The sequence below is a fragment of the Aulonocara sp. 'chitande type north' Nkhata Bay genome, linkage group LG18, assembly GCF_057382095.1.
Source record: "Aulonocara sp. 'chitande type north' Nkhata Bay isolate Kocher_YH1m ecotype deep benthic linkage group LG18, A_spYH_male_GT1.1, whole genome shotgun sequence".
Classification (NCBI taxonomy): Eukaryota; Metazoa; Chordata; class Actinopteri; order Cichliformes; family Cichlidae; genus Aulonocara; species Aulonocara sp. 'chitande type north' Nkhata Bay.
This window is the reverse complement of record NC_141361.1, coordinates 5,522,444-5,547,640: the sequence shown is the minus strand read 5'-3', so window position 1 is coordinate 5,547,640 and position 25,197 is coordinate 5,522,444. Positions and strand designations below refer to the sequence as shown.

At 40.5% G+C, this 25,197-nt stretch overlaps 2 protein-coding genes and 1 long non-coding RNA gene across 3 annotated transcripts; all 3 read right to left on the bottom strand.

Annotated features, from left to right (window-relative positions):
- Positions 1-3,128: 3,128 nt before the first annotated feature.
- On the bottom strand, positions 3,129-3,987 carry LOC147307800 (uncharacterized). The gene is made up of 3 exons (XR_015126211.1): positions 3,588-3,987; positions 3,391-3,502; positions 3,129-3,310 (listed from the first exon to the last, which is right to left on the bottom strand). It is a non-coding gene; the product is annotated as an uncharacterized LOC147307800 (long non-coding RNA).
- An 8,741-nt stretch (positions 3,988-12,728) lies between these two features.
- Positions 12,729-15,610, bottom strand: LOC147307799 (uncharacterized). Its single transcript, XM_086273184.1, has 2 exons — positions 15,290-15,610; positions 12,729-14,803 (listed from the first exon to the last, which is right to left on the bottom strand). Exons 1-2 carry the CDS (start codon positions 15,534-15,536, stop codon positions 14,259-14,261), a joined length of 792 nt encoding a protein of 263 aa, XP_086129310.1. The 5' UTR covers positions 15,537-15,610; the 3' UTR covers positions 12,729-14,258.
- A 6,065-nt stretch (positions 15,611-21,675) lies between these two features.
- LOC147307798 (tripartite motif-containing protein 16-like) lies at positions 21,676-23,364 on the bottom strand. The gene has a single exon (XM_086272969.1). The coding sequence runs from the start codon at positions 23,347-23,349 to the stop codon at positions 21,682-21,684; it is 1,668 nt and encodes a 555-aa protein (XP_086129095.1). The 5' UTR covers positions 23,350-23,364; the 3' UTR covers positions 21,676-21,681.
- Positions 23,365-25,197: the final 1,833 nt, after the last annotated feature.

The following is a 25,197-nucleotide window of genomic DNA, read 5'->3' as shown; positions in this document are numbered from 1 at the left end:
CCGTCACTCAATTGGCATTGAACATCACAATTAAAAATAATACAATACTAAAAATGTTTCTTTATAGACTACATTTATGATTCTTACCCATGTGCTTCTGTCATCTCAGCAGCAAGTATGTTTATCATCTGTCTTCTAGTTGCATCTGTCAGAGATTTGGTTTTTGCATACTCTTGTATGATGTGTTCACCACCAGGCTTTGTTGTTAGGATTTTTTCAATCAACTTAAATAGACATAAAATATGAAGTCAGAAATTTTTTAAACCTTGAGAAAAACTGGAAAACGATTACATAAAAACACTTCACATCAAACATGCAAATTAGACTAACAATGTTCACTACCCACAGCTTTTGCCTCATAGTTTATATGGCATGGCCTTTTAGGTTGTCTTCCTTCAGTGGTTGCTGCTTCTTCAGGAGGTTCACACATTGTGAAGTTTAGAATGATTGTATCATCCGATGGAGAAGATGATGATGACAGAGATACACCTGTGCATTAAGGAACATGACCAAAGCAGAAGCATTAAATTTAACTGTTAATGCTTCAATCTCAACCTTTAAATTTCATATAAACATATACGTATGTGAGTGATTACCAAGTTCTTCATTGCTCAGCATGACTCGGAAGGTTACAGGTGACCCCTTCACTATTTCTTCAAACACCTCTGCGTCTACTTCTGTGTCAGACTGGTCAAACACCTTCATATCTAGCTGTCTGCCTTCTGGTATGTTAAATTTTAGGCACACTGAAGTAAGGTAAGAGAAAAGAAATGTTACAGAAATTGTTAAAAAAAAAAAAGGCCATGCATTTTCTTATCAAATGGTAGAGTAAGGCTATGTCTTCACAAAATATTGATGAGATGAAGCTTAAGAATATAGGTAATTCTCATTCATTGTTGAAGTAGAAACAATTATCAACTTAGGTAGTTGACTTAGAATATAATTAAGCTTGTTTATTGACCAGGTAAACGTTGTTATCTTGTTTTATCCTGATATTCTAACCTTCTTTCATGAAAGCATCAAATGTCAGGGCCCTATTTCAGGAAGCCGGTTTAGAAAACTCAGAGTGAAAAACGATACTCAGGGTTGAGTAACCCCGAACTGTCCAACTCGGAATATTCGGTTTCAGAAAGGCTGATAACAATTAGTTCAATCAACGCGGAGTTGCTTTAACCCCAAGTCAAGCGTGCGCACGAGGATACATAAAGCCCTGATAAGCGGAGCACAGATTAAGCGAGTCACCATGGAGACGGAGGGAAAGAAGGCGCGGTCAATGTATTTTACAGCGCTTGAGGCCGAAATTCTGATGGCAGCATATGCCGATAACATGCAAATTTTGCGGAAAAAAAGTAACACAGCCTCAGCTGCAAAACAAAGGGAGCATGCATGGCAAAACATAGCCGACAGAGTCAATGCGTGAGTGTTACTTTAAACATTGATCTAGGGATTTCCACCCATTTAACACGTTATTTTATTTTATTTTTTATTTTATACATTTTATTTTGTGACGTGATGTGAGCGCAGGTGCAACCCAACAGGCCCCAAGCGTTCCTGGCAGCAAGTAAAAATGAAATATAAAAATATAGTCCAAACAGGTAAGGTGTAATTGTATTATGAGCCATAGTGCTTGGTCTGTTTGTCCCATGTAAATCAATTGCAGTTAGAGGCTACATTAATTTTCCTTCTGTAAGCACTTATTGAAATTATCTGAGCACATTACAAGTACATATTTGCTTACTCTGTATGCTCAAATGTGACCCCGTTATAGCCAACAGAAAAAAAGCAGAGGCCTGAAAAACAGGTGGGGGTCCTCCACCACCACCACTCACAGAGGCTGAGCAGTTGGCCCTCAGCCAAAACAGTGGGCGCCCTGTGGCTGAAGGCATCTCTGCGGGGACATCCTCTGAGTCAATAACCCCGCAAGACACAAGTGCCTACATAAGAGGTAAATTCAAAATAATACATGATGTGCATACATCCTTTCTTCACAGTCACCTTTGCAGTGCTACTCATTCATTTGATAAACTCTTTACCATAATGAATTATTTTGTAGTGAAGTTATTTTCCTACTGATTTTGCCTTCCCTCAGTCTTGGTTGTCTTTGAGAGCATAATGACAATGAAGTGTAAGGTGATTGGTATGTTTGTTAATTGCCATTTGGTCCCTTGTAAGTTATAAGTGACCTGTATAAACCTCATATTCTATCAGTTGATGGTGATGGTGTACTGCATCTGGTGCAGCCTCCTGTTGAGCCAGACCAACATGCAGTTATGAGTACTCTTAATACTCCACAGATTATATGAGTTTACAGTAGAACAGCAATGTTGTTAATTTCTTTACTACAGGAAAATAATGAAGAAACATTGACAGCTGTTACAGAGGAGGAAGCAACAGAGACACTTTATGAGGTTTACATCTTACAATGGAAAATATAACAATTGAATAAAATGTGGTACTATAATAAAACCATGGACTTTCTATGTCTCTAACAGAGTGATGATGGAAATGAAGAGGAAGAGGGTCCAGCCACGTCTCCAACAAACCTTTCCTCAGTAAGATGTTCAGCACTGATTTACAACCAACCTAAGTAGGCATGTACTATGAATGTCAATGCTATTTTCTGTGTTTCAATAGCTCCCTGTAAAGCAGCTGTACAAGACCCATTTGATCAAGAAAATAAAAAAATGTGACTTGGAAATGGAACACTTCAAGCAGCAGATCCAAAAGACCAAGATTGAGATTTTACTGCTAGAACATCAGTTAAGGGTGGGTGAAGTGGTCAGAGATGGACGAATTATTTCAGTGTTATATACTTATACATAATAATATACTTATTAATACTTTGTGTACAGGAAATACAGGCGACCAATAAAGCCAGTTGAACAAAAAATCTGTTTATTCTTCTTTCAACATGTTGAGATGATGGGTCAAAGGAAATGATTGTGACATATGGTGTCTCTGACTGCTCTTCCATCTTGTATGTCCGTGGGAGGGTCAGGATGTTCATGGTTTGGATCACTGCTGATGTTTGGTTCAGAAGGACAGTGTTCTCCTCTAATTGTGGCAATGTTGTGAAGAATCACACATGCCACAATAATGTCACATGCCCTTTCTGGGATGACCCTGAGTCTTTGAAGGCACTGGAACCGGGCCTTAAGCATTCCGATAGTCATTTCAACTCTGGCTCTTGTCCTGCAATGAGCCAGATTATATCGCTGCTGTGGGCCCGGTTCAGGGTCAGGGTAAGGGGTAAGCAAATAGGGTAAACATGGATACCCCCTATCACCAAGCAAGTAGCCAGTGAACTCTCCTAAGACAGAAGGATACACTTCAGTTCAAATGTCCCTGTAGCAATTGGTCTTTATATATTTTAAAGTATTTTCAACTCACCATGTCCAAATTTTGTGCTCAGTGTACATTCACAAAAAATTTGTGAGTCATGAACAGAGCCTGGCCACTTGGCTTCCACATTTGTCATAATGTTGGCAGCATCACATATGATCTTCACAGTGCAGAGAACACAAATTAGCATCCATTACTATAATGAAATAATTTGTTAGTTTGAAATGCTACAGGGAACTATGTACCTGTACATTAATGCTGTGGAAAGACTTCCTGTTCACATAGTCTCCTTCATTTACTGAAGGAGCAATGATTGGAATGTGAGTGCCATCTATACAGCCAATCACGCCTGGGAACCCTGAAAATAAATGTAAAATTTAAGTAGTAGTTCAAGTATCACCACATCATGAATTGAGTTTTGTTCATCCTGATACCTGCAATTTTGTGGAATCCCTCTTTGATAAATCTTGTGGGTCTATGACCGGGGAACACCACAGACGAGTGCAGGAGACGTTTCAGTGCAACTGTAACATTCCTGACTGCCCGACAGACGGTAGCCTTGGAAACGTGCTCAGCGTCACCAATATTATACAGAAAGCTCCCGTTTGCAAAAAAACGAAGTGCAATACAAATAATATGTACAGAACTGAGAGGATGTCCGCGATGTGTCACATGAGTAATATTAGGCCTGAGGATGTTATTCAAATGAATTATAGATTGTGCTGAAAAACGGTAACGTTCACACAGAAAATCATCAGGAAATGATCAAATGTCCAAACGCGCTCTAATCACTCTCTCCCGGCGGAGAGCTCTGCGGAGAATTTGGGCTTCAACATCTACTGGCTCTTCGAGGTAGGGGCACGCCATGTCCGACACTTCCTACTGTCAGGTTTCCGACAAAGAGGCGGAGACAGTCAGGGTTAGTTGTGGTAAACCTGCTAGGGGGCAGGTTAGCTTCACGGAGTGTGTCGTCATAGTGACTCACTCAGGATTCATCTGAACTCGCTTTGTGAAACCAAAAACCCAGAGTTTTCGTTAACTCAGGGTATACTTACTCAGAGTTTGCACTAAACCGGCTTTCTGAAATAGGGCCCAGGTCAGACAGCCTAACATACTTCTGCTCCCCACCAAACAAAACACGCAGCAACATATTCTGTTCACAAAACAAAAGAGAAAAAAATAATAAAGGAAAGAGTTTAAAACTGTGGATGTACTTTAGAGCTTTAGTTTTTATACAAAATAGAAGCAGTTAAAAGTCAATATTACTTAACAGTTACAGCATGAAGAAATAAGTAACAGATTAACTGCTAATAAAGATCCTTTATCAACCAGTGTTACTGCAAATGGACCAAGTGTGACTAACATCTAATATTGTTTAATAACTTTAGTCTACTTATCAAGTATTGGTCGCTCTTACTGCAATTCGCTTTATTTCTGTGAACAATTACTGTATATTAACATATCATTAACATTGCTGTCAATTAATTTATATAAAAGAATCTGAATTAATTCTAAATTAGTGTAAGCCTTTGGCATTTGCTTAAAAGAATATAAATCAGTAGAGTAAACTTTATTGTAATGTTACCCACTTTTTCTGATAGTTCCTTCGAAGCTAATTAGCGATTATTAGCTTACTAATAAACGGTAATTTAGTTGCTAAAACTATCCCATTAGACATGTGACAATAATATTATCTAAGCTGCACTTAGAAGAAATACATAGTTAACATGTTTTAGGTTAATCTTAACTCAGTGAGAATATAACGAACATTTGAACTTTTAGCAATGGTTAGCATGTAGCTACTCTACAATATCATTAAACCTATGGGTAAATGCTGCTAACTCGACATCAGTGTAACTATAAAGAGCTATTTAGTTTAAAAATACTTACTAAACAATGTTACCAGTATGGGAATGTTAACTTAACTTACCTGACTGTGGTAGCTCTCAGACCGCACACGCCTGCGGACTGGTACTAATCAACACTGTGTGGAGTTATGTCTTCACTCCGTGTCTACAGAACTTTACACTGACTTTTAACTCTGACGTTAGAGCTGGTTTACTCCTCACAGAGTTGTATATACTCTCTCTAGGTTAAAATAGGTTTACACTGAAATATTGACACTCCATTTTTTACTGTGCAGCACGTATAGTGGCTGTGTCCTGTTTTAAGATCATACATGTAAAATTGTTGTCTGACCTCCGTCTGCATGCAGGTAAACTGAGGGTCTGTTGAGCTGATCGCTGGTTTCGTGAGAAAAATGTCAGCTCGTTCTTTATGTTACAGAAGCACAGAGACACAAGACCAGGCGGAAAGAGACGATCGTTCGGTGAAAATGAGAATCTGCGAATGCAACATGTGGAACACGGAGAGTGGAATATGTAAACAAACCGGTTAACGTAACCCCCTCGGTGCACTCTGCATGCTAACTGTTAGCAGAGCTAGTGAAATCTCTGAAAACATCTGAGCACTTTTGCAAACATGTTCTATGTTGACAACCTGACCAGACATGTGAAGATTACAGCGCGACATTCGCAGCTAAAACACTGTTAAAAGTGTAGTTGGTGACAGAAAAACGGGATATTTTAAAACTACACCACCACCATTGCTGCCTGTGATTTGAAATGCATTCTGGGATACCTGGCTGCCCCAAGTCTACACAAGCAATCGATTATCTAGGATCGACCTGTTTTGACTTACTTTGCACGGCAACCAATCAAATGTTAGAGAAGCTGCATGGGCAGCGTTAACCCCGCCCCCTGAGTTTGATGGGTGAGGCTGACAGATAAAATTATTTCAAGATGAGAGCCAGACGCCAGGACTGCCAAAATGAAATAAATAAATATAGCATTAAATAATTAATTAAATGTGTCAATAATTAATTAAATGTGTCAATAATTAATTAAAATGTGAAATACATAAATAATTAATTAAATGTGTCAATAACTAATTAATTACATGTGTCATAACTATTTATTTAATTAATTAATTCCAATTTTAATTAATTATTGCCACATTTAATTAATTATTTAATGATGTATTTAATTAATTCATTATGGCAGTCCTGGCGTTCCATAGTGCCCACCACCCAGTTTTAAATGCATGTAGACATTGAGGGTTCTCAGGAGGGGCCGTGCTGTACAGTACATGTACAGTGTCCATTTTTTATTTATTTATTTATTTATTAACCTTTATTTAACCAGGAAGATCCCATTGAGATTAAAAACCTCTTTTTCAAGGGAGACCTGGCCAAGATAGGCAGCAGCAGATGTCTCACAGTTACAGAAATTACTCAAACACAGGCAGCAACAACACACATGCAACAATAAGTGAAAGAATACAAATAAAATAAAAAATAAAATTCAATAAAATTCAAATAAAATAAAAAGTCAGTTAAAATGACAATCAATCTAATTGAAACAGTTGCATGTTATGGACTTGGCCTCAAGGATTGGTAGTTTAGATTTAAAATCACTTAATGAAATGAATTCAGTCATTTTCCATTCCTTCTGCAGTTTGTTCCAGGCCAAGGGTGCTAAATGGACAAAAGCTCTTTTACCAAGTTCAGTTCGGGCAAATGGAACAGAAAGCAACAAGTAACCATGCGGACGAAGAGAATACCGACCAGCATGTTTCATTACAAGCAGGGAACATATATAAGAAGGCAGCAACCCAAGTATCGCCTTATATATAAAACTGTATAAATGAGAGTTCCTCCGACTTACCAAAGCAGGCCATCCTACCTGAGAGTATAACTCACAGTGGTGAGTCTGAAATTTACGGTTAGTGATGAACCTCAGAGAAGCACGATACACAGAATCAACCATTCGAAGACATTGAGCAGAAGCATTCATATATAGAATATCACCATAATCCAGCACAGGCAAGAATGTTGCAGCAACAAGCCGCTTCTTTGTATTAAAAGAGAAACACAACTTATTTTGAAAATAAAATCTCAGTTTTAACTTCAGGTTTTTCACAAGATTCTCTACATGTGGTTTGAAGGTAAGCGAGTCATCAATTAAGATTCCCAGATATTTATAGGTGTGAACCAACTCTATTTTATTACCTTCAAGAGTGGTTACTGATGGGATTGTTTGGGCTCGTCTCCTTGATTTAGAAAACAACATGAGCTTTGTTTTGTCTGCGTTGAGAACAAGTTTAAGCTGATGTAATGAGTGCTGGACAGCAGAAAAGGCTTTCTGCAAGGAGTCGATGGCTTGGACAAGAGTTGAACCACAGCTGTAAATAACTGTATCATCAGCATAGAAGTGCAAGTTTGCATCTGGCACATGTAGACTAAGATTGTTTACGTAAATGATAAATAGAAGGGGACCTAATACAGAACCCTGTGGCACTCCGTTGTGCACTGTAACAAAGTCAGAACATAGACCGTCAGATTTAATGCACTGAGTCCTGTTACTGAGGTAGTTTGAGAACCATGCCACTGCTCTCTCAGAGAGTCCTGACTGGAAGAGTCTAAGTTTTAAAATACAATGATCAACAGTGTCAAATGCTTTTGACAAATCAATAAAAAGGGATGCACAGTGTTGTTTTTTATCAAGTGCAATAGTAATATCATTTACCACTCTAATTGCAGCTGTGATAGTACTGTGATTCTTCCTAAAGCCTGATTGATATTCAGATAAAATGGCATTGATGTGCAAAAACTCCTTTAACTGCTCACACACAAGAGCTTCAAGAACTTTAGCCAGCACAGATAGATTAGATATTGGTCTGTAATTAGTTAACACTGCTGGGTCGCCCCCTTTTAATAGAGGAACAACAAAAGCTGATTTCCATACTGAGGGAATTTTATTCGTATCCAGTGTGAGGTTGAAAAGTGTTGTGAGAGGCTCTGCTACAAAATCAGCTGCCAGTTTCAAGAAGTAAGGATCTAGTAAGTCTGGCCCTGGAGATTTTCTAGGATCTAACAGTTTAAGAGCTTTACAGACCTCCTGCACAGAGAAAGGAACAAAGTTAAATGGCTGACCAGTGTACACCGGAAGGTTTGTGCCAGATTTTACAGAGACTGGGTTCAGAGAGTCAAACAAAGAGCCAGAAGATATAAAGTGCTTGTTAAAACAATTCATAATCTCCTTCCTATCATAAACAGGAACAGAATCCTTAAAAACATAGGTGGGTAGAGCGTGGGAGCTTTTACTCACTGAAAGAGACTTAATGATTTTCCAGAACTTCTGTGGATTATTTAGGTTCTCAGTGGTGACAGACAGATAATATTCTGTTTTAGCTTTCTTAATAGAGGAAGTACATCTGTTTCTTAGTTGTCTGAAAAGAAGCCAATCACTGGGGTAGCCTGTTTTCCTCGCTTTGGCCCAAGCCAGATTACGCTCATGAATGATATCTGCCAGCTCTTGGGAGAACCAGGGGTTTTCACGACCTTTTATCCTATATCTTCTTAATGGAGCATGTTTATTCACAATTTGCATAAACCCATCCTTAAAGAATGCCCACGCTAATTCTACATCAGGGATCAATCCTATTTTCTTCCAGTCATAATTTGACAAATCATGATAAAATGCTTGCTCATTAAAATGTTTAAGAGTTCTTTTAAAAATAATACCATGTTGTGACTTGGCCACTTTAGTATTTCTAATAGCAGCAACAACACAGTGGTCACTTAAGTCGTTACAAAAGACACCCAAAGATGAAAATTTATGAGGAACATTTGTCAAAATCAAGTCAATCAAGGTAGACTTTTCGGGGCTTTTGAGATTCGGCCGAGTGGGTAAATTGACCAGCTGGGTAAGACTGATAGAATCACAGAAAGATTTAAAATCATCTGAAACAGTTTTGAGCCAATCCCAGTTAAAGTCACCAGCTAGAACAAGCTCCCCATAATTTAGTCTGGACAGCAAAAGGTTTAAAGAACGCAGAGCTTCTGTGGAGGCAGAAGGGGGTCGATAGCAACAAGCAACTGTTATGCAAAGACCCTTTGCAACATTCACATTCAGAGCCAAAAATTCCAATTGTTTGCAAATTGATTCTGATAGAACTATTGTAGCATCAAATTTTGACTTAACATAAGCAGCAACACCACCACCTTTCTTAAACCTATCGGTGCGATAGATATTGTAGCCAGCCATGCTAACATGTTCATCAGATATATATTTAGACAACCAAGTTTCAGAAATGAGGACAATATCTGCATCTGTTGATTGAACCCAGATCTTGATCATATCCATCTTGGGTAACAAACTGCGCACATTAAGATGAACTATCTTCAGCCCAGGTGAGGATTTAAATTCAGATGGTGTCTGGCTACATTGCAGCTCAGGGCCTGGGTTAGGTTGCACATTACCAGATAAGAGCAGTAGTAAGACGATCAGAAGTCTCTGCTTTGTACTTATTGATTTTGACGTGTGAAATGTTGACACAAAGCAGGATTTTTCGTAACTAATTTTGTAATTGTACAAAGCAAGAAGGTTTTGAAGATGAGGTAAATCTTTCTGTAGTTCAAAATGATTAATGTCCTGTTCCAAATACATTGGAAATTGTACAGGATGTATAGCAGCAGTGACGCATGTAGATCTGGGAACCATGTCTCGCAGAATGGGGTCACTGTTAAATGTTCTCATCTTAGAAAAATTGAGAGTCCAAAAGTCCCCCACGGCCAATAAGCAAAGTAAAGTTATTAAAAAAGCCATTATCCAAAACACAATGATTGTTGATGCTGAATTAAATAGGCTGCACAAACCTAGGATGGCAAGTAAGGCTCCAGCCAAAAGTTCGGGTCCTGGTGGCTTGCTAGCAGAGGGCTTCTGCTAGCACATTCACCAATGTGGTGTAGAAGGCTTCAATCAACAGCACAGCGCCCGATGTATTGCAGATAAGCTTTTCGAGCAGCACAGGCCTTGGTGTGGTGCTGATGTCTTGCACTAGCAACACAGATGCAGTTTGTTCAGCCGGCAGCAAAGGCCCTGGTGTGCTGCAGACGGCCCCAGCCAGCAGCACAGGCCCTGGGGTGTTGCCTATGGGTCCAGACGGCAGAACAGGCCCTGGTGTGCTGCAGATGGCCCCAGCCAGCAGTACAGGCCCTGGGGTGGTGCAGATGGGTCCAGCCGGCAGTACAGGCCCTGGTGAGGCTCAGTTGGTTTATGCTAGCAGCACAGGCCCTGGTGTGGTGCCTATGGGTCCAGCTAGGCCCTGGTGCGGTGCAGATGGCCTCAGCCAGCAGCACAGGTCCTGGGATGGTGCCTATGGATCCAGCTGGCAGCACAGGCCCTGGTGCAGTGAGATGGCCTCAGAAAACAGCACAGGCCCTGGTTGAGGCTCAGTTGGTTTATGCTAGCAGCACAGGCCCTGGTGTGGTGCAGACAACCTCTGGTAGTAGCAGAGGTCCCCCCCAAAAAAGACCACTTTCCAAGAATTTACAGAATAGTTTAAAATACTCTTTGTGTCTGTATCCAGGTTGGATGAGCGCCGAGTATTTGTATATGTGTGCATGAGGGTGGGAATGCATGTTTAGGTCTGTGTGCGCCTATTCGTCTGTGTCTATATGTCAGCTCGGGTCTTACACTCCACCCCCTTGGAACATCTCAGGCCCTCCAAGGTATGGAGGCTTATTTCCCCTCACCACACTCCCTGCTGGTGGCTGATGCCCTCAGACATCGGTGCGTTCTTGGTGTCCAGGGCTGGACGCTCAGGTCTGTACCAGCTCACTCCCCGGTACGGCTGCTTGGTGGGGCCTGGTGCCCGTGGCTCGGTCGGGCCCCTTGCGGGGGCTCGATTCACTCTGGCACAGCTGACTGCCGGCAGAGCCCGCGTGTACGTCACTGCCGCCCCCTCTGGCTTCTGCTCTGTGGCTGTTGGGTGACCCCTCATCTGGGGTTCTCCTCAGCTCTTCCCAGGAAGGTGGCACGGTTGCCCCTCCGGTGGTCCTCTTTGGGCGCTCGCACTCTGGGGGCCTCTGGATGTCTGGGGCCTGGATCTCCTCCATGCCTGCTTCATGCCCTGGGGGACGGGGCTGTGGCTCCCCACACCAGCAGATCGTTACATGGAGAAGCCTTTTGAATAGACGAGCACTCATCCACACAGGTGTTCACACACACAAGCTACACCTTTCTTGGCTGCTACCTCAAACCACATTGTGCGATGTCAATCTTGCATGCTGCACAATCACATTCAGTATTTAATATTTACTGTTATTTACACTTAGCTAGATTATTGCAATGGTGTTGTGTTATTATGTTGCTCTCTTTTTTGCTTGTTTTCTCTTATTTTCTTCTCTCAACAGGTGACCTGGGAGATATTTTTTAAGTGCCCTTTCTCACTGTCCCTCTTCCCCTTTTCTTCCTTCCTTCCTTCCTTCCTTCCTATCCCCCAGTCATGTCTGTCCTATCTGTAACAACTGAAAATAAATTAAAATAAATAAATAATAACAAAGGTTGATCAAATGGACCAATATGGCAAGGCCGTGATGGTCCATTTGGTAAATTAAGTTAGTTGGGCATCTTTTTTGGCCTTCAGACAATAATTCTGATGGCTAAAAAACGAAACGGGACAACAACAAGAAAAGAAAGAAAGAAAGAAAAAAGTAATAAAAATGTATCTAAAACATATTTTAAGATGAATCTTTTTATGACTGAGTAAAAAAAAATGCTAAAATTCGAGTGCAGTGTTGAGTAAAATGGTTTTATTAAAATTTAATTGACCCTTTGAAATTATTTGTTGGAAGTCTTAAATCCCACTGAACAGGGGAAGAGAAAGAGACAGAGACACAAAGATAGCAACACAGAGGTAAATAAACATGGAGACAAGACACTGAGAATAAGACAGAAGGGGAAATGCCCAAAGTCTCATATCTCTGACAAGTTAAGTCACTTTTATTCATAAAAAAACCCCAGAACTTAAATATAATTATAAACCCCACATAAACATAATCATAGAACAATTAAAAGTATAACATACCAAAAACACATCAAATGGAGAGTGAAGCAAATATTATTAATAACAACAAATGCACATATTAATAATATAAACCAAAATCCTTCAATAAAAAGGCTACAAACAGAAACAACAATTTGAAACAGCAATAAGAAAACAGTGAAAGTGACTACAGATATAGACCTTCCTAGGGAGGCCTGAAGTGCAAACATACCCTCTACACTCCCTTCATAAAACAGGGGACCATGATTACCACCATAGTTGGCCGGTCTGAAGGCACTGACCTCAACTTCCATACAATGTTTGAGCAGGACAACCAGGACAGACCCACAACATACAGAGCCTTAAGTGACCGCAGGCAAATCTCATCCACCCCACCACCACAGTGATGGGCAAGTCTCCCTGCCCACTGTACAAAATGTGCTTCACAGACGTTGTTTCATGTTGTAAAGATTGTGCCTTAAAAAAATAGCCACAAGAAGTTTTAAAGAAATCTTTATTTCACTTTTAAGACACATAACCAACACCAACATACGAATCAACAGGATGAGCACATGCTGAAATTCAGTCTTCATGAAAATCAAGATTAAATCACAAAATGTTTGGTCTCATGTGTGTTTCTTTCCAGCTTTGACTCTGTGGAGTAAAACCTCTCCACTAAACAAAAAAATAAAACATCTCAGCAACTTTTTTGTCACCTCCACAGCTCAACACGATACAAATATCACATCAAATGAATGTAAATACGTGTTTCATCTTCATTACAGGTTTTAATGGAATATGCAACAAACAGAATTAGGGCTGTGACATATCATATGATCTGCAATAATACTGGTATAAATGTTTACAAAAAAGTGTGTTTAGAGGAACATCATGTGTTTGCATTCACCCCAATGAGTCAACCCCAGTCATGTCTCACAGCCAGAGCCATATGTCGGGCTCCAGTCACAGTTTGGTAGCTGAATGTTCGCAAAATATGCAAGAAAACTTTTCCCACTGAAAGTGAAAAAAGCAAACCTGTTACAACACTTTAAGCAAAAACACACTTGAGTACAACCGGGCTGTGAAGGCACGTGAGCAGGAGATACTAGCAGCAGTGATGTGCGACCCAAAGGTAAACAAATGATTCAACCATGCATCACTGGAGCACTCGCGAGTTACATTTCATATAACAGCAAGAGCAGTCAGTGGATGGAAATTACTGATGTGCTACACGGTGGAAAAGCAGGAGGTTAAAAAGCTCGACCCAAGATGAAACAAACCAGGTAGAATTTCTTTTCCTTATATGACAGAATTGTGCAGGCTCCGCATTACAAGGTTATTTTGGATATTAAGCTAGAGTGTAAGCACTTGTAATACACTTTTCTTAAAACTTCCAGGAAAAACACCCCTGAGGATACTTATGTGCTCATATTTCATGTATGCCGTGTCACTAACATTGCACTATAATGTTGTTCATAGAGTATTTAAAGGTAGAATGGGAGGCAGAGCCTTCAGCTTTTAAGATTAGACTTAAAACTTTCCTTGTTGCAGATGGGGGTCCCTCCCTGAGCCTGGTTCTGCTGGAGGTTTCTTCCTGTTAAAAAGGAGTTTTTCCTTCCCACTGTCGCCAAAACGCTTGCTAATAGGGGGTCATATGACTGTTTGGGTTTTCTCTGTTTTCATTGTATTATTGTTGGGTCTTTACCTTACAATATCAAGCACCTTGAGGTGGCCACATTTTCACACTTTGAATTAGCTAAGCTGTCATCAGTGACAGCAGCTCACTGGAAGAGAAAGATGGAAAATCCATCATTTACTTACACATATAAATGCTGCTGCCTGCCGAGCTGATAAAATGTACATTATTTTTTTTAAATGTAAGTTTCTTGAAATATTATTTTGAGGCTATATCTCCCACCCCTACATACAATAAACAATACAGAGTTTTTTAAGGAAGGAGGTCATCTGATCTGCTCTGATCTGGCTTCTCAGTGGACTGCTTCATCTGACAGTTCTCCCACTTTTAACTAGTGTGAATCCTCATGTGTCTTTGTAACTGTATCCTCTGAATGAAGCTTCTCACCTGTGTGGATTCTCATGTGAGTTTTCAAGTTTATCATCAGGCTGAATCTTTTTCCGCAGGTGCTGCAAGAATGTGGCTTCTCACCTGTGTGAACCCTCATATGTCTCGTTAGTTTGGATCTGTACTCAAAGGTTTTTCCACAAATCTCACATTTCACAAACTTTTTACTTGTGTCAGTTTTACGCTGACTCTCTGACACAGGAAAGTTGTCTTGCTGATCTCTGCTCTCTGGTTCAGGAGAGCTGGAAGAAAGGAGATGTTCACTGTCCAGCTCTGGCTCACTTTCCTCATAAGTAGGAGCCACCATGAAGATAATAATGCCTTCAGTCTCCTGCTTCACTACAAGCTGATCTACGTCCTGACTGGTGCAAGGTTCTTCCTCTTCCTCTTTTATCTGTGGAAGCTCCGGATCCTCCTGGTCGAGGCTGAAGTTTCTCTCCTGGTCCCCAAAAACCAGTTCCTCCTCACATTCATGCTGTTGTGGGAAAGCTGAGGTGACAAATGGACAAAATTACTTGTCTTAGATAAATATAGAAGTATAACAAGAATGACTACTCGGCAGTGGTGTCTACAGCTGTCCATTTCCAACTCTACAACAGAGTTTAATCAAAATATCATCCGAAATATCATCATATCATTTACCCAGACCTGGAAACTGTTAAAATAAGATTTCATGCACTCACTTCTAACACGTTAGTAAATTTCTATGCACCAATCACAGTTTGTCCACCAATTACTGTTGGAAACATGTTTATGTAAATGATAAGACAAACATCAGACAGAAGGGGAAATTTAAAAGTAGGATTAAAATATGGGGATAAAAAGCAGCGAAGCTCTCAGAAAACCTCGACTAACAATCAGCTGAGTTTATTTAAACACTGGCCTTGAAGAACTCTGATGTGTTTCCAAAATATCTTTATTGAATGAATTAAAGTCATATTAATTTTTAGGTAAGACCATTACGGTTTTACATACCCCTGCTGTGTAAGTTCATTTCAGGTTTCCAGATGTTATCCAGCTGTCTGAGCTGCTCTTCTTCAGTCCAGATGAGGCCTTCATCCTCCTGTTTGAGTACAATCTTTTCTACGTCATCGCTGATGCAGAGTTCCTCCTCTTCCTCTTTGATCTGTGGAGGATCTGGGCCCTCCTGGTCCAGACTGGAGTTCCTCTCCTGGTTGGAGACCTGCTGGTCATACAGGCCCTCCTCTTCCTCACACTTCATGTTAGGGGGAGATCTTGAGGAACAAAGGGTCACTGAGGAAAAAGGTTAATAATGTGATGACAGGAAAACACATCTGAGCAAATATAGTCCACTCTGAGCATGTCCTCATATGTGAGTGAAATTTAAACTGTACAAATGTGAAAAATGAAAGTGTAAGTTACTCTCGAGCTCTGATACTCTTATTAGGAAAGTTCAGAGTACAAATCATTCAGGTAGCTGCTGCCAGCTTCACGCTGCAAGTAAATGTTTGTCATTGTTGTAGATTAAACTGAAAATCTCACAGTGCCATAGCAGATAAGTACCAGTCAGGTTTCACAGCCAGTCATTGCACAGAATCAACCCAACTAAAGTCATCAGTGATCTGAAGATTATTAGGGACTCAGAGTTTCAGTCTTAGTTCTATTTGATCTCATTGCTGCCTTTGATACTGTTGATCATGACATTTTAAATCAAAGGTTTCATCATTTAGTTGGTTTAACTGGACAGTTCTCAATTGGCTCTCGACCTTTGACCCAGTTAAACCTCTCAGGTCATCAGGTTCAGATCTGTTAACTGTTCCCAAAATCAGATGTAAGTGTGCTAAGAGTGTGTTCAGTTACTGTGCTCCTGTTCTTTGGAGCATGCAGCCATAGTTTGCCTGCTGTGGCTGCATTCAAAACTAACAACTATGTTTCCATGCTTTGTGAATAACACTGACATCTGTGAGATTTGAGCTGATTTAGTTCGAGTTAAGACTGTTTATTAGAACATTACAAAGTTATTTTAAAAACTTCATCATTTTCTTGAACCCAAATATAATTCAGTTGAAAAATATACATTTTAACATGAGGTGAGGATGGTGGGGGAGGCACGATGGTCTTGTAGGGTTAGACCCTGATTAAGGGGTATTTTTGAAAGTAAAGCCCATCTCTCAAAGTCCCTGCCGGCCTGCCTCCACCTCGGGAAGTCTGTGGGTGCAGACGGACGTGAGGAGCACCACAGGCGGCAGAGGACTGTCTGTAGCCCCGGAGTGAGGGTCAGAGAGCCGAAGCAGACAGCGAACTGTGGCACAGTGCAGAAAACAGAAGCTTTCCCTCCCTGCCTCCTTTATCTTAATCTTCTAAATAAATCTTCTATAAAGGCACTTTCTCTCGGTCTCAAGGTTTGTTTAATGCTAAAAGTTTACCGTAAAAAAGAGACGCACTTGTGTGATTAGCCGCTCCCTGATTTCAGTATGTTAGCCTACAAGCTGAGCTCTGATCAGGTCCTACATGAGTTGTATTCTTGTGTTAGTCCACTGAGACCATCGCAGTTTTACCTGTTATGCGTAACTTTATCTCGGGTTTCCGGCTGATATCCAGCAGTCTCTGCTGAAGGTTGATCTCATACTGGACGATCAGACGTTCTGTTAACCTCAGAGCAGATTTCTTCTGCAGCAGTCAGCCGGTCTCTCCACTATTGCTTCTAAACGAACAATAAAAAAAATGTAATTATAGAAAAACACTTCTGAGAAGATAAAGTTTTAGTTAAAGTCTGTAATGAGGGCATGTTGCTCACATTTGCAGGTGAAATTAAAAGTGTGTAAAAATGAAGTTATTTGTGCACTCTGATGCAAATGAGAACTTGAGTTCTGACATTTTTCAGCAACATTAAGAGTAAAAAAAACCTTTCAAACAAAAAAGAACTCACTTATTACTGACTGACTGATGATCTATTTTGGAGTTGATCTCGAAACTGATCTACATCTTGATATTTTTCAAAATAATCTTCACTATTGGGGGTGGCTGTAGCTCAGGCGGTAGAGCAGATCATCTACTGATCGGTTCGATTCCCGGCTTCACCTAGTCTGCATTTCAAATATCCTTGGGCAAGATACTAACTCCAAGTTGCCTCAAGTTGCTCTTTGATCTGTGGAATGTGTGTCTGAATGTTGGTAGAAAGCACTAAGAAAAATGTGCTTGTGCGAATGGGAGTGAGTGGGTGAATGCACAAGTTTTGTAAAGCGCTTTGAGTGCTCAAGATTGAGTAGAAAAGCGCTATATAAGAACCAGTCCATTTAAAACTCCCTGTCATGTTTTCACGAATACACATTAAATAGATCTGACTGATACAAACTGTAGGTTTAATATTAATGTTAACACTTCAGAAAAGCGATTACAGTTTTACCGCTGGTCTGTAAATCTTTCTCAGGTTTCCAGATGTTATGCAGCTGTCTGAGCCGCTCTTCCCCGCTCCAGACGACGATGCCTTCATCCTCGTGTTTCACTACAAGCTGTTCTCCCTCTTGACTGATGCAGAGTTCCTCCTGTTCCTCTTTGATCTGTGGGGGATCTGTGTCCTCCTGGTCCAGATTGAAGTTCCTCTCCTGCTTCCAGACCTGCTGGCCAGCCAGATCTTCCTCCTCCTTACACTTCATGTTGATGTGGGACTTGAGGAACAAAGTAAAAAGAAAAAGATTAGACAGGTAAAGGTGCAGCCTCAGTCAGCAGGGCTGTACACTGTGAGCATGTTGCTCACATATGTGAGAGAGGTTTGTACAAATGTTTCAGAAGCACCATGTGACTCCCTCTCTTTGTTGGAAAGTCTTATTAATTCACTTTATAACTATTACTTTGAAGATCAATTTCTACCATCACAAAAATATTATGACCTCTTTAAAAACAAACAACGGCAACTACATGACTTAAATTCCATGTTTAGATGAAGGTAATGGTCAATGCCTTTTGACAGGGGAAAAACCTCCACACAGAAGAATCTTACTTGGCTGAATCATAAATTATTCACCATGATTAAAACTGCAGATGAGCAATAATCTGCATTTTATTTTAGCCAAAGAGGAATGTTTCTGTTTGTCTGTGATCTGACTTTTTCTGCTGGGTCCAAATTTCATTTTATCCTGTGTAAGTTTGTTTCTCTTCCTGTTAACTAGCAAAGTCAAAATCACCTTGATTCATTTAACTTTAATTCAATTATAAATGTAATCATTTTATTGAACAATTAATTTCATTTCAATGAAAAACAATTACTTAAAAGAAAGAGATTAAGTTGGAGAGAGACATGTGGCCATCTTTTAGTGAGTTAGACCCTGATTAAGGGCTATTTTTAAAAGTAAAGCCCATCTCTCAAAGTCCCTGCCGGCCTGCCTCCACCTCGGGAAGTCTGTGGGTGCAGACGGAGGTGAGGAGCACCACAGGCGGCAGAGAACTGTCTGTAGCCCCGGAGTGAGGCGTCGTGAACCGAAGCAGACAGCGAACTGTGGCACAGTGCAGAAAACCGAAGCTTTCCCTCCCTGTTTGGTTTTGATGTGTCTCATGAAAGTCTATTGTTAAAAGTTTACCTTTAAAAAAAACGGACGCACTTGTTTGATTAGCTGCTCTCTGATTTTAGCCTGTTAGCTTACAGACTGAGCTCAGATCGTTCCTGTGTTAGTTCATTGAGAACATCACAGTTTTACATACCTGCTGCGTGACTTCATCTCGGGTCTCCGGCTGATATACAGCAGTCTGAGCCAGTGGCGGATCTCATCATCCTGGACGACTGTTTTTAATGTTTTTAACCACGGAGATTTCTTCTGCATCATCAGTCTCTCATTGTTAAACTCTCCCAGAAACTGAAGACTTGTGTCAAGCCAGCCTCCAATTCGAGACTTGCAGTCAAGCCAGCCTCCAGTTTGTTTTACGTTCCCTGTGTATTCAAAGTATTACGGGAATGGATGTGGAAACCGGATTTCAAAATAAAAGCCAACTTCGAGTGAATTAACAGATATGTTAAGAACATAATAACATATAATTTAGGCTTTTTTTTTTTTTTTTTTACAAACTCTAATGTTAGATCTATATGACACAGCCTTGTACCCTAATTGTGCCCTGTCACTATCAAGGCCATCTTATTTTGGATTTCAAAGTAAAAGCCCTGTGAATCTTCATTTTTGAACTACTCTTTCAATGACTTAATAATGCTCTTAAAAGCAAAAGTCGTATTTCCAAATACTATTTGAACTTTATATCAACACTTTCCAACCACAGTCTTTTTACAGTGATACCATATCAATATCAAGTCAGTCTGATTTTGCCTTTCATAGTAATGGCCCTTTGAAATTGTCCATAATTGACTTAATCTTCTAACGATTCAAAATGCTCTAAAATGAAAAATTCTTGTTTCCACAGGGTAATTCCACCTTAGATCAACAGTATACAGCCCCACAGTGATACCATATCAATATCAAGTCATTCTGATTATGCCTTCCAAAATAAAAGCCTTTTTAAATTGTCCATAATTGACCTAACTTTCAGTGATTTCAAAATGTTTTAAAATGGAAATTTCCTGTTTCCACAGGGTAATTCCACTCCAGATCAACAGTATACAACCTCACGATGTTACCATATCAATATCAAGACATTCTGATATTGCTTTAAAAAATAAAAGCATTTTCAAACTGCCCATATCTGAGTTGCTCCTGGAACAATTTCAAAATGCTCTAAAATGGCACATTCCTGTTTCCACAGGGTAATTCCACTTTAGATCAACAGTATACAGCCCCACAGTGATACCATATCAATATCAAGTCATTCTGATTTTGCCTTCCAAAGTAAAAGCCTTTTCAAATTGTCCACAATTGACCTAACTTTCAGTGATTTCAAAATGCTCTAAAAGTGAAATTTCCTGTTTCCACAGGGTAATTCCACTTTAGATCAACAGTATACAACCTCACGATGTTACCATGTCAATTTCAAGTCAGTCTGATTTTGCTTTCAAAAATAAAAGCATTTTCAAAATGCCCATATATGACTTACTCTTGGAGCGAATTCAAAATGCTCTAAGATGGAAAATTGCTGTTTCCACAGCATAATTCCACTTTAGATCAATAGTATCCAACCCCACAGTGATACCATATCAATATCAAGTCAGTCTGATGTTGCCTTCCAAAATAAAAGACTTTTCAAATTGCCGATATACGACCTACTCTTTTAAAGAATTCAGAACGCTCTAAAAATGAAACTTGCTCTTTCCACAGGATGAATCCATGTTAGATCAAAAGTGTACATCCACACCATGGTACTACTTCAATTTCAAGTCATTCTGATTTTGCCTTCCAAAATAATGGCCTGTTGAAAATGCCAATAACTTACCTAACTTTCAGTGATTTCGGAATGCTCTAAAAAGGAAATTTTCTGTTTCCACAGAATAATTTCACTTTAAATCAACAGTATACAACCCCACAGAGATACGATGTTAAGATCAAGTCACTCTGATTTTGCCTTCCAAAATAAAAGTATTTTCAAATTGCCCGTAGACGACCTACTCGTTTAACAATTTCAAAATGCTCTTAAATTGAAAGATGCTGTTTCCACAGGATAATTCCACTTTAGATCAACAGTATCCAACCCGACAGTAAAACCATGTAAATTTCATGTTGGTCTGATTTCGCCTTTCAAATTAATGGCCCGTCGAATTTGTCCATATGTGATATACTCTTTCAATTATTTCAGAATGTTTTAAAAATGAAAATTGCTGTTTCAACACATATTGGGTTTTCATTTTGAAAAGCAAAATCAGACTCAATTGATTATGACAGAATTGAATCATAAAGATGATGTAAAAGGAAGCTGAAATTGCCACTAGGTTGTAATTGATAGTACATTTATATTTTAAGTCTGTGGAAAGATGTCATTCTAAATAAAGAAATTACAAAACAGCTTGCAAACCAACCATGACATCTTTCCACAGACTTAAAATAATTGCTCTGTAATTAATTGTTTTCTTTATAAATGTACAAATGAGAATAAAATCTGTGTGATAAAGGAAGGTCTGTAGACTTCTCTGTTAAGATCAGTGAAGAGAAACAACAACATACAAATACCTAAGAAAAATATTCAGTAAACATTTAGAAGATAGAGAAGTTTATGTTGTCATGTGGAGAAATTTTTCAAATAAAAATATCCATAAGCATTGATAGTCTCCATGGCTGAACAGACACAGGAAAGAGCTCCACCTATAAAACGTAAAAACATCAAGACAACATGTTGAAGATGTCGAGGTACTGCCCATAATGTTTGACTGACATCTGATTTATGTGCAGCACATAAATACCACAATAATGATGGAGAGAAACTAAAAGGGAACTAAAATACAGATTTAAACTTACAACAATATGAAAGACTTCAGTCTATTTCACTTTAATCAACTCAGCAGTGGCTCCATAATAGTTAAGCCTCAGTCCAGCATAGAGCGGCTGAGTGAATGTGGTCTGGACTCTGTGGAGGAGAGTCATGGTTTCAGAGACGCTGTAGAAGGACAAAATACCTGCTCTGTGATCCAGGTACACTCCTACTCTGGAGGAACGAGGACCTGAGACAGGAGTTTGGATGTTGTTGTACCAAAATATATATCTGTTGTTGTAACAATCTAATGACCAAGATTTGTCATTATATCCAAAAACACATTCATCTCCTTTTCTGCTGATATTCTTGTATGCGACTGCTACATCAACTCCTCCCCCTCTCCACTCCACCTCCCAGTAACAACGTCCAGTCAGACTCTCTCTACTCAGGACCTGACGCCTGTTAGTGAATCTGTCTGGATGATCAGAATAAGACTGTTGTTGATTCATTAATGTTGCTTTTCTGTTCCCCTCTGATAATAACAGCCATGTGTTTGCTGTGTTTGGATCCAGTGTGATTTCACATGAATATTTTAAGAATCCAGCTCTGGTCTTTGGCTCTGGTTGTGACAGTAAAACATCCACTTCAGTGACTGTCAGTGAGATGTTTGTCCGTTCCTCTCTCAGAATGTCCTGTAGTTTATCTCTGACCTCTGACACAGCTGCTGTCACATCCTCAAAGTAGCTCAGAGGACGGATATTGATGCTGGATGAGTCTGTAGACTCACTGAGTGCTGACAGTGAGGGGTAGTTGTGTAGAAACTGGATGTGATCCTCTGTGTGTGAGAGCTGCTTCAGCTCAGCATCTTTCCTCTTCAGCTCAGTGATCTCCTGCTCCAGCTTCTCCTGAAGCTCTTTGACTCGACTCACTTCAGTTTCCTGCTGGGATCTGATCTGCTGCTTCACATCAGAGCTTCTTTTCTGGATGAGATGGATCAGCTCAGTGAAGATCTTCTCACTGTGCTCCACTGTTTGATCAGCAGACTGATTGATGGCCTCCACCTCCTGTTGAAGCAGCTTCACATCTTTCTCTCTGTCCTGGATTCTCTGCTGGATGTTTTGTCGACTCACCTCCAGCTCTCTCTGCCTCTCAGTCCTTTCTGCTGCAGCTGAGACTGTGTCGTGGCCTTTATGTTCATCCACAGGGCAGAGATAACAGATACTCTGCTGATCAGTACGGCAGAACATCTTCATCACCTCATCATGACGAGAGCAGATGTTCTCCTGGAGCTTCTTGGAGGGCTCCACCAGCTTGTGTTTCTTTAATGGAGCCACATCATAATGAGGCTGAAGGTGTTTCTCACAGTAAGATGCCAGACAGACTAAACAGGACTTGAAGGCTTTTATTTTTCTTCCAGTGCAGACATCACAGGCCACATCTTCAGGTCCAGCATAGCAGTGATCAGCAGGAGCAGCTTGGAGTCCAGTCTTCTTCAGCTCCTCCACTAAAACTGCTAACATGGTGCTTTTCACCAGGACAGGCCTCGCTGTGAAAGTCTGTCTGCACTGAGGGCAGCTGTAGATTTTCTTCTTTTCCTCTTCATCCCAGAAGCTTTCAATACACTTCATGCAGTAGCTGTGTCCACAGGGAAGAGTCACTGGATCCTTCAGTAGATCCAAACAGATCGAACAAGAGAAGGTTTCTCGGTCTAGCTGAACTCCTTTCTGCGCCATTTCTCCTCTCAGTGTCAGTGACTGTGTGAGTTTCACTTCCTTATTATAGAAACTGGTCTGACCTCTGATCTGAACAACATGTGTTGCTGCTGTGAATGGGGCCTGCCAGCTCTAACACATGTTGGTTACACCCATCTTCATAATGTAGATCTAAAGGGGAGGGAACACAGAAAGATATGGACAGACAGGAGGTGCTGAGCTAGAGAGCAGGAAGAAGAGGAAGGGTTTTCATGCTGTGATTCATTCCAGAAAGCAGGAAGAGGCTCTGTGTTTAATTGTTTTTTGTTCAAACCTTTAACTAAATAATATAAATGTCAATAACTGGATGCCTCTCTATTCTTTTTGTTAATCTGCTAAATGAATAGTTTGTTTCTTTTAACAATTCAAATAGCAGAAATGAACAGCTGACAGCTTGTCAGACTCAGACTGTAAACCATAGAGACAGTTTATATATACATTTAGTCAGGGCAGTGCAGAGATGTTTAAAGGGGCGGGTGCTCACAGTTAAAAAGGGCACATAGAAGCAGGCTGAAGAACAACAACCCACATTCATCAAGAATCTAATATGGAATCGCATCACACTATATCACTGTCATCAGGTGGGCACAATGCAAAGCAAACGTAGCCCATTTTTTACCTGATGGGGTACAATGTTGCTGTTTGGGGGGTTGCTTCTGCTCTTGCTGCTGATAGTGCTGAGGGTTAGGGCACCTAGAACCTGTTAGATCAGTGAGGGGAGACGCCCTGGCAGAGAAATGAGGGATAAATCTGTGGTAGAACCCTGCCATGCCAAGAAATGATCTAAGTTGTTTCCTTGTCTGTGGCAAACTGCAGGATTCAATGGCGCTGATTTTGCTCACTTGTGGTTTTATCACCCCATTACCTATGACAAATCCCAGGTATTCAGTTTCAGCCTTGGCAAAAACACATTTTGCCGAATTAGCAGTCAGCCCAGCTTCTCTGAGACGCTCTAGTACCTTTTCTAGATGTTTGAGGTGCTCCTCCCAGGTTTGGCTGTAAATCACAATATCGTCCAGATATGCTGCCGTGAACTCTGACAAACCACACAGTACCCGATCCATCAGCCTCTGAAAGGTTGCAGGGGCTCCATGCAAACCAAAAGGCAGGACTGTGAATTGGAATAGCCCCCATGGTGTCCGGAAGGCAGTCAGTTCCCTTGAGCGCTGAGTAAGTGGCACCTGCCAATAGCCTTTGCAGAGATCTAGAGTCGTCAGGTACTGGGCTTTCCCAAGTTGCTCAATCAGATCATCAACCCTAGGTGTAGGGTATGAATCGAACTTTGAGATGGCATTCAAGTACTTGAAATCAATACAAAACCGCAGGCTACTATCCTTCTTTGGGACCAAAACCACTGGGTTGCACCACTCGCTCTTAGATGGTTCAATGATCCCTAGAGACAACATTAAATCCACCTCCTTCCTCAAAGATGTTAACAGCCGCTCTGGAATCCTATAACTCATACGTCTCACAGACGCTCCATCCTTTAATATAATGTCATGTTCAATAACATCCGTCCCCCCAGGATTCTCCTGAAACACCCCAGAGCTGCATAACTCTTTCACCTGAAGCTGTTTTTCTTCTGAAAGGTGATTAAGGTCCACCTGCTGGAGCACCCCTGAAGGAAGATACTGCTCCTCTACCTCTTCCTCCTCATGAATCTCCCTTATCAAAAGAACTTCTGCTCTCTTTGGCCTCTCCACCCACTCCTTCAGGAGATTTACATGCAAAACTCTACTGGAGCGAGAGTGACCCGGAGTTGCCAGCCGATAGGTGGTTTCTGCTGAATCTGAAAAGGTCCCTGCCATTTAGCTAACAGCTTACGGTCAT